Source organism: Penaeus chinensis, chromosome 25, assembly GCF_019202785.1.
Source record: "Penaeus chinensis breed Huanghai No. 1 chromosome 25, ASM1920278v2, whole genome shotgun sequence".
NCBI lineage: Eukaryota > Metazoa > Arthropoda > Malacostraca > Decapoda > Penaeidae > Penaeus > Penaeus chinensis.
Genome location: NC_061843.1, coordinates 15316175 through 15326174, shown reverse-complemented (window position 1 = coordinate 15326174; position 10000 = coordinate 15316175). Strand labels below are relative to the sequence as shown.

Sequence of the window (10000 nt, the reverse complement as noted above, 5' to 3'; positions counted from 1 at the left end):
AAAGACTTTTCTTTTTAAACATAATGGCAAGGAGCCTCTTAGTATGCTACTATGTCTGCTGAAGGCGCTCCAGCCTGGATTGATTCATCGTTTAATTTCCTTTTCGCTAGATGTTTGTCTGTAAGAGTTGCCCTAGGCATATATACTTGTCGACTACCTCTAGCGCTTCATCTTGTACATGTATCGAATTGAACTCTACTGTTGAACATGATCTTAGTCTTTTTCTTGTTCATCCTATGTCGACTTTTAGACTTTCTCTATTCAGATTGTTTATTAGTTGCTGCATTCTATTTGCAGATTTACTAAAGAGAACTATATCATCTGCAAATCTTAGATTGTTTAGGTATTCGTCTCCTATTTTGATACCCTTTCCATTCCATTCTAGCTTGATTATTTCTTCGTGACAAGCTGTAAACAGTTTTGGTATGATATCGCCCTGTCTGACACCTTTTTTAATTGGCAATTATCTCCCAATATTTTACAATCTACCTCCTCTACTCCCTGTCTTCAAAAAGCTTCTACTACTTCTTGTATTTGTACAGAGTCAAATGTCTTTTCATAATCGAAGAATGCCATACGCAAGGGTTTCCTATAGTCATTTATTTTTTCTCTTGTTTGAGTGAGCGTGTGGATTTGGTCTGTTGTTGAGAATCTACTGCGGAAGCCTGCTTGTTCTCTAAGCTGGTTAGAGTCCAGGCTGTCAAAGATGCGAGTCGTAATGACTTTTGTTTGTAAGTACTGAAAGGAGGCTTATGAGTCGGTAGTTGTATAGAGCCTTTCTATCCTCTTTTTATGTATGAAAATAATAGTTGCATTTTCCCAGTCTTTCCGAGTTTTTCCGTTGAGAGAGTATTTGTTAAAAAGATTGGCTAGTTTCATTGTTGCAATTTCTCCTGCATCTATTATAAGGTCTATAATAATTATATCTTCAATTAGCGTTTTCCCTCTCTTCATGCCTTTAAGTGCTCTTTTTATTTCTTCTGTTGTGATGTTTGGTCGGTCTCTAGTTACCGCGTTTGCTTCTTTCCGTGGCTGTTCATTTGAGTTGTATAGTCTTCCACTACTCTTATGATGTAATTCTAATAAGAATGACATCATAAGAGTATTATGATGTAATACTCTGTTATAGATATTTGTTAAATATATATATACACATACATATACACATTTGATTTCTCCCGATTCTGTTTTCATGCTGGTACCTGAGATTTGAGCATTTAATTTTTTATACATCTTCTCTCTTCTTTTTATTCTATTGTCTTTGTTAGTTCATCTAATCATATTTTGTCCCTGTTTAACGATACCTTCATGACCCTTGCATAAGCTCTTTAGTTTCCACCGAGAGCTTGTTGGAGCTTTGCTTGACGTTCTTACCGTCAAGTGCAGCTTCCTTTATTATATCATTGAACTGTTTGTTGATTTCCTATGTAATGAGATCTTTGTTGCTGAGAAGTGAATATCTGTTGAGTTAAGGTTAAATTCTGTCGTTCTAAATTTGGTTGCGGTTTTCGTTTATTCCTTTCCCTTCTGAGGTGTAATTTAATTTGTCCTCTGACCATTCTAACTTTACTGAAATTATGAAGTCAGTTGTGTTTTTGATGTCAGATCGCGACTTCCATGTCCACTTCTGCTCTAGTCTTTTTTCGAAGAATGTATTCATAATATTGAGTAATCAAGTCGATCAGCATTTGTCCCCTATCATTCCTAGTGCCTATTCCGTGATTCCCCACTACGACTTCTCCTTGTCTTTTTACCTATTTTTGGCATTAAGATCTCCTTTAATTATTGTGAAATAGGTTTTTGCTCTCACTGGCTAAATGAACATCTTCATAGAAGCTCTTTATTTCCTCATCATTGTGGCTGCAGGTTGGAGCATATACTTGAGTAATCTTTGAGTTGTACCTATTCTTTAGTTTTATTGTTACAGAAACCATTCTTCCAGGATATTCTTTCTTAATGTTTGTGAACTAAAAAACCTATTCCTAACTCCTGCCTGCTACCTTGGGGTTTACCTCTCCAACAGAGCAAGTGCCCTTTATTTAGTAACTTCTGTTCTTCGCCTAGTCTTATAACCACACAGAGCCCTACAATACCCCACTTAATGAAAGGGAGTTCCATAAGTAATGCTAATAAGTTGGATTCAGTTCTCATTGTCTGCAAAGGTTCATCAACTGCTCTGGAGCGATCCTGATCGCCGCCGTAACCTTCGCTTCCGTTAAATGAGGGTCGTTGCTTTGTTTGTGCAGTCATGGTTTTTCATTGAGAGGTAGACAGCCGAGTTACCCCCGCCTACTGGGTTAGGTGTATCTTGGTGGGAAGGGGAGTAGTTTAGCCGGGATGGCACTGATAAGCCCCTCCAGCAGGGTTGGCCCTGACTTATGGGTAGCAATGCATGGGCCTGCTCACTACATCATGGTATACTCCCGTGAGCATGGGCTTGAGTATCAGAAGTGCATGTGTGTGATTATATTTTATACCCTGAAATTTATTTATGCGTATGTACGCCTAGTGCAGATGGCCTAAGTACTACGCATATGTTAATTTTCGTGCATGTGCACATATATACGCATACATACACTCACACCTACACAAATACATACATATACATACACATACACATACTCGCATATTCATACACATACATATACTCATATGAATACATGTACACATGCGCACAGATATACAAATACCCGCAAATGTCCTAAGTACTGCGCATATGGTCATTTTCGTGCACATGTTTATGCAAGCATACATCTTTACATATGCTCCTATGCATATGATATGCATATATATATTCCTACACTATACACAACTACACACATGAACATGCATACACATATATAGACATATGTGCACATCATATGCACATGCATATGTATATACGCACCCACATATATGCGAACACACACGTGCACACATATCTTGTACACAAACTTATGCCTATACATACACACACACGTGTATGCACATATACGTTTATGAGTACACATATAAACATATATACCTGTACATGTACATATGTATACACTTATACATATATACATACACGTGCACACACTTACATATATAAACATACACATACCCATATACACATACATATATATACATGTATACATACATATACACATGTAGACATGCACATGCTTACATACATACAAATATATACATATACACATATGGACGCATATGTACACACCTACACATATACATATACACACACATACTCACACATACACATACTCACACATACATATACATACATACATATGAATATACACACATACGCACAGATATATATATCTACGTATATATTGCCTCTCTTGCACACACACACACACACACACATGGACACATTGACACAAACTCGCATACTCGCATACACCTGCGCACTGCGCACTGCGCATACTCGTGCACAAACGTTTGAACATGCTTAAACCTCATTTTGTGATGTACTCTACATACATGCTGGCGGTTTGGCTGTTCCTTAGCGAATCTACTTGAGGGTAAAGTGTAATAGTTACTCAGTGTCCTGTGGATATGGGGGTAGGTGATGCTTGTCATTTGCTAATGATTTAGTAATTTCGTATTCTTCTGTGGTGGGGGGGGGGTTATTTATTTATTTATTTATTATTATTATTTTACCGCTGTTTCTATTCACTGTGGCACTCTCGGTAATCATTGGAACCTTTGAATTCATTTAGCACGGTAATGGAACCTTGCATTCCTCGATGGCATTTTCTGGCATCCCTTTTAGTTTAAAAGGCCCAAGTATTAATGGTCTAATATTTAATATCATAGGCTTGTGAGACGTTTGGATGAATTTATTAATTCTATTTTGGTTGGAATATAAGCTCTATATATTCACGAATCTTTCTCTCGTATGTATCACAGATCACTTCTCACTAGTAATTTTTAGCAATTATTATCACAGACCTAACCAGGACCCCTCTCTTATAGAGTCCACACACACAAATATATACATAATATATATATATATATATATATATATATATATATATATATATATACATATGTGTATGTATGTACGTATATATGTGTATATATATGTATATATATATATATATATATATATATATATATATATATAGTATATATACACATATTTATACATACATATATGTATATATGTGTGTGTGTGTGTGTGTGTGTGTGTGTGTGTGTGTGTGTGTGTGTGTGTGTGTGTGTGTGTGTGTGTGTGTGTGTTGTAGGACTCTGTGAGGTTAGAAGACTAGGCGAAGAACAGAAGATACTAAATGATCGTGCTCTATTGGAGAGGTAAATCCCAAGGTAGCAAGCAGGAATTAAGTATAATTCCCAAGTATAGGAATGAGAGGGGACAAATGCTAATCAATTTTGCGGAGGCTCAATCACTCAATATCGTGAATACATTCTTTGAAAAAAGATTAGAGCGGAAATGGACATGGAAGACATCCAAAACGAAATTGACTCCATAATTTCAAATAGGCGCAATATAATAAAAAAGTTATAGATAAAGTAAATGTTGGCAACTACCGTAGAATGTTCAGAGCCCAATTTAAATTACACCTGAGCAGGGATAGGAATAACCTCATACGAAAACCGCTGCCAAATTTAGCTAACTTGAAGACCAGAGCGACAGAATTTAACCTTAACACCCAAAACAGATATTCACTTCTCAGCGACGAAGATCTCAACATTGACCAAATCAACACAATTCAATAATATAATATAATAGAGGATGAGCTGATGCAAAAACATAGGCTCGTGAAAGTATCGTCAGGGGCAAATTAGAATTAGCTGAACTAACAAAGACTATAAATAAAAAGAAGAGATATACGGAAATTTAATACACAAATAATAGATGAAACAGTGATCTCAGGTACCGGCATAAAAACAGCTATAAGGACACTCATAAAAGGGAGAAATCAATTGTATGCATTAAAGAAGCCAGACAGAGAAGTAACATATAATGGGAATGTAATCATAGGAGTAGTGGAAAACTTTTATAGGAATCTATACAACTCAAATGAACAGCCACGGAGATAAGCGAATGCGTTAACTAGAGACGTACCTAACATCACAACAGAAAAAATAAAAAGAACGCTTAAAGTCATAAAGAGAAGGAAAACACCAGGTGAAGATGGAATTAGTATAGACCATATAATAGATACAGGAGAAATTGCAACAATGAAGCTAGCCACCCTTTTTAACAAATGCCGAAAAAAATCCGAAAGACTGGAAAAATTATCTTAAAAACTACTGACCCATAAGCCTCCTTTCAGTTACTGACAAACAAAAGTCATTACGACTCGCATCTTTGACAGTCTGGATTCTAACTAGCCTAGAGAACAAGCAGTCTTCCGCAATGGATTCGCTACATCAGACCACATCCACACGCTCACCCAAATAAGAGAAAAAAAAAATCGAAGACAGGGAATAGAGGAGGTATATTGTAAAATATTGGAAGATATATACAAAGATTGGACAGCAACCATCAAGCCCCACACGGAAACTAATATAATACCAATCAAAAAAGGTGTTAGGGCGATACCATCTCACCATATTTTAGGAAATATTCAAGAAACTAAAATGGAACGGAAAGGGTATCAAAAGAGTAGATAAATACCTAAACAATGTAAGATTTGTAGATGATATTGTTCTCTCCAGTGAATTTGCAAATGAAATGCAGCAACTAATAAATTATCTGAATAGAGAAAATCTGAAAGTCAGACTTAGGATGAACAAGAAAAAGACTAAGATCATGTTCTTCGAACATATACATGTACAAGACGAAGTGCTAGAGTTTAAAAAAAGTTTAAAAGTTTATTTTTGATTCCATTTGCAACAATGGATATTCTTGTGACATACTGTCACTTTGCTTCTAAACTATCCCCTGTGCGCAAGGAATGGCCGGGGTTACCATCCACTGGCGGCGAGGGATTCGAACGCAGATCAGCAAGATTGCCAGACGAGAACGCTACCGCTGCACCACAAAGCACAGAGGTAGGGGGCAAGTATATATACCTAGGGCAACTCATGCAAACACATCTAGCAAAGAGGAAATTAAGCGATGCATCAGTCTGGACACAGTAGCATACTAAGAGGCTCCTTGCCATTATGTTTAGAAAAGAAAAGTCTTTAATCAATGCATCCTCCCAATTATGATCTATGGATCAGAAACATAGACTACAACCAAATAACTGGAGAGGAAACTAATAAGTGCCCAGAGAGGGATGGAGAGGTTGATGCTGGTAATTAGCCCAAGAGATAGAATGAGGGCGACGTGGATCAGGGAACAGACAAAAGTGAAAAATATACTTGGGAACATCAAAAAAAAAAAAATAATGAAAAAAATATGTCGAAGACAAGACAACAGATGGACAAAGAAAGTAACAGACTTGGTTATAGATAACATAAAGAGACCAAGAGCCAGACCAATGACACGATGGCATGACGAAATAATGAAATTTGAGAGCCAAGACTGGAAACAAAAAACATAAGACAGACAAAATTCGAAAAGATTGAGAGAGGCCTACGTCCTGCAGTGGACTGACTGAGGCTGATGATGATATATAAATGTATATAAATACATATATATGTATATATATACATATATATGTACATATGTATACATATATATATATATATATATATATATATATATATATATTTACAGATGTAGATATACATGCATATGTTCGTGTGTGTGTGTGTGTGTGTGTGTGTGTGTGTGTGTGTGTGTGTGTGTGTGTGTGTGTGTGTGTGTGTGTGTGTGTGCGTGTGCGTGCATGTAAGAATGTACATACATATATATGCGTACACACTCGCGATAACCATGGCAGAAAACATGGAAGAGAATGGGTTAGGTGAAACTGACATAGGGCAGCCTTACAGACAGACAAAGAGATAGATACAAAAGCGGACGAAGCCTCTTGACCTTCACCAACTTTGCATTCAGCCTAAAACAAAATAAAAAAGACGCCAACTGAATCCTTTCTTTCTGTCCAGGTACCCCTGCAAGTGCGACACCCAGTGCCAACACTATGGCGACTGTTGCCACGACACCAGGGAGACGGCGACACACTCCTTTCCTAAGAAGTGCCTTCCTCTCCACCCGCCAGGACCTTTTACATCTCGAAGGGTAAGCTAACAGGGATCTGTTCATTTTACTGCATACTAAGAAAAAACAAATATATATATAGTATTATACTATTAAGATTAAAAAATGCAATATAGGGAGATTAGTTATATGCTTCTTTCTCTTCCTATTCTTTGAGATAAAAATCCTATTCCTGGGACTTTGTGTGGCTTTTCTTAATAGCGTTGTTCTTGTTTTCATACAGTGATTACATTGTAAAGTATAATGCAAATGAATATAAGGGAACTTTAACACTCTACTTTTAATCCTAAGACCATATTTGTCTTCAACAGAACGTGTTCATGGTAATAGAATGCCCTGTGGATGCATCGGCACTCCTCTCTGCTAGATGTTCCAAGAAGTCAGAGTATACATACCTCATGGATATCCCCGTCATATCTGCAACTACGGATATTGTCTACGCCAACATCTTCTGTGCTAGATGTCACCGTGATGTCGTCATTGAGGAATTCAATTTCTCCATTATCTGCTTGCAGGATATTATGAATGACACAAGAGCGCTGGCCAACATGACATACAAGCCAGGCACTCTCTCTTGGACGACAGATGATGCCTTGATTCACGGTCAGCGACATATTCACAGTTCTCAGTCGAGTCATGTTGACAGTGGCAGGGTGAATAGCCTTGAGGGCGATGACCACAAGTGTAATCTGATACTGGATTTTGGGGAGTCTGTAGGACGGTCTTGTGAGCACAACTTGGTGGAGGAGTGCAGTCCTGACTGGCCACAAGATGACATCAGAAGGAGGTGCTCTTCGTACAACTACTATGTCTCTTACGAGGCTAAACCATACAAGAATTATGACTGTGCTTTGTGTAATCACGTGGCAGAGGATAAGATAGAGTGCTTGTCGAAATTTCACCCAGTTGGCAGGAACCCTTTCCCGCCGCCACCGTCCCTGACTGACCTATTTACAGTAGACGGGGACTGCCAGGAGGACCAAGTGTGGGACGCTCTTTATCGTCGCTGTGAACACGTGTCCTGTGGCTACCTCTTCACCCTGCAGGATGGGGAGTGTGTGAGCAACAACAGGACGGCTGGAAAAGATGGTCGCTCCTACCTCAACTCCACATGTTACACGACCGAATTCAGGCGCAACTACAGCGCCATGTTTCCAAACCTAAGCGTTTACCTGAACTATACAGAAAAGCTTTACGATTTCGGCGAATACGAATTCGTCAATCATTCCTGGATCAGGGTGTGTCGCCCCGAGACCCTCTGGACTCCCGCCATGAACATCATTTCCACGGTGCTTATCAGTATATCCCTCGTCTGCATGCTGCTTCACATGCTCATTTTCTTCGCGCTGCCTCGGAGGCAGAACATCCCTAGCATGAATCTGTTCTCAATGACGTGTTCTCTCTTCATCGCGGAGCTCCTCTTTGTCACTCTCTTCCGCCTGAACAAGAACTACCCTGCCTGTGTTGCCATCGCCTCCGTCATGTACTATTTCCTGTCAGCGTCGTTCCTCTGGATGAACGTCATGAGCATCGACATCTGCCGGACGTTCCACTCCAACAGGTACAAAATCAAATCTAAAAAGATCTTCATTCAGTACTCAATCTACGCCTGGACGGTCCCGTTATTAAGCACCGTCATCGCCGTCTTCGTGGACCAGCTCTCCTCTGAGACCTTTGTACTGACACCGCAGTTCGGGACGCACAACTGCTGGTTCAACAACAAATGGGGCCTTGTCATGTTCTTCACCTTCCCGTCCGGCCTCGTCGTCCTCTTCAACATGGTGCTCTACGGGATCTCCGTCTACGACATCTACAGGCAGCACACGTCGGGCGAGTTCGCCTCGTCGACCGTGAGGAAGAACGGACCAGCCGAGAAGAAGAAACGCGAGAGAGAGAGGGAGACTTTCCTGAAGAAGTCCGCCACGGACGGCACGGAGACCACTGCCCCGAAGGACAAGAGCAGCGACGAAAGCGACACGAGCCGGTACGCGGACCGCATCAAGGAGCGGATCCAGAGGAGAATCCAGGCTCACAAGAAGCAGCGGATCCGCCTGGTACTCTACTGCAAGCTGGCGCTCATGATGGGCATGACGTGGATCTTCGCCTTCGTCTCCATCCACACGCAGTCGCTCGTCTTCGAGTACCTCTTCATCATCTTCAACGGGCTCCAGGGAACCTTCATCTTCATTGCCTTCGACTGCAAGCAGAAGCAATGGGACGAACTCAAGCAAAGGTTCAAAGGAGAGACGGCCTTGCAGAGCGGAGCCAAGTCGTCCTCAAGTACGAAACAAACGTCAATGACGATCTCGTCATCAGGAGGTCACTACAAGTACCGTTGGTCTTCCAATCAACGACAACAGGACAGGGCTACTTGGTACTCATCCAACGCACAAGAACAGGCATAATTCGACGAAATCGAATTATTCGTGGTATGACACGAAAGAACAAATTACTCTAGTAACTGGAGATATACATACTACCAAGTGATTAGATAACTTTATTTTCTGGAGATTATAAAAAATCTGAAGGGCTGATAGTTAAGCCTGGTTATCTGAATAAGGAATGCAAATGGTTAACTACCGGTTATCTATTCCAATACTCAGCTTCCATCCTTGGCCATGTATTTGTCTGTAATCTGAATGATGTCGATTGTGTATATAGAATATATATATATATATATATATATATATATATATATATATATATATGTATATATATATATATATATATATATATATCTTGTCTCTCTATTCTTTAAGGACAACGCACACATACATGCACCTAGTATATATAAGCAAGCACTGAACATATTATCTGAGGCGTGTTCTGAACATAGTCCGAAGAAACTTGATATAACCTCCGCATTACAAACTACAACAC

The 10000-nt window shown here is 39.5% G+C and overlaps 1 protein-coding gene across 1 annotated transcript in view; it reads left to right on the top strand.

The window, feature by feature from the left end:
• The first annotated feature begins 3537 nt into the window (after positions 1-3537).
• Positions 3538-10000, top strand: part of LOC125038634 — a 7321-nt gene continuing 858 nt past the window's right edge. Inside the window, exons 1-5 of the mRNA XM_047632174.1 lie at positions 3538-3543; positions 3702-3802; positions 5953-6003; positions 7009-7141; positions 7432-10000. The exon at positions 7432-10000 is cut by the window's right edge and continues 858 nt beyond it. Of these exons, the coding sequence (XP_047488130.1) occupies positions 3538-3543; positions 3702-3802; positions 5953-6003; positions 7009-7141; positions 7432-9525 (2385 nt within the window). The 3' untranslated portion in view covers positions 9526-10000. The remainder of the gene's footprint in view (positions 3544-3701; positions 3803-5952; positions 6004-7008; positions 7142-7431) is intronic.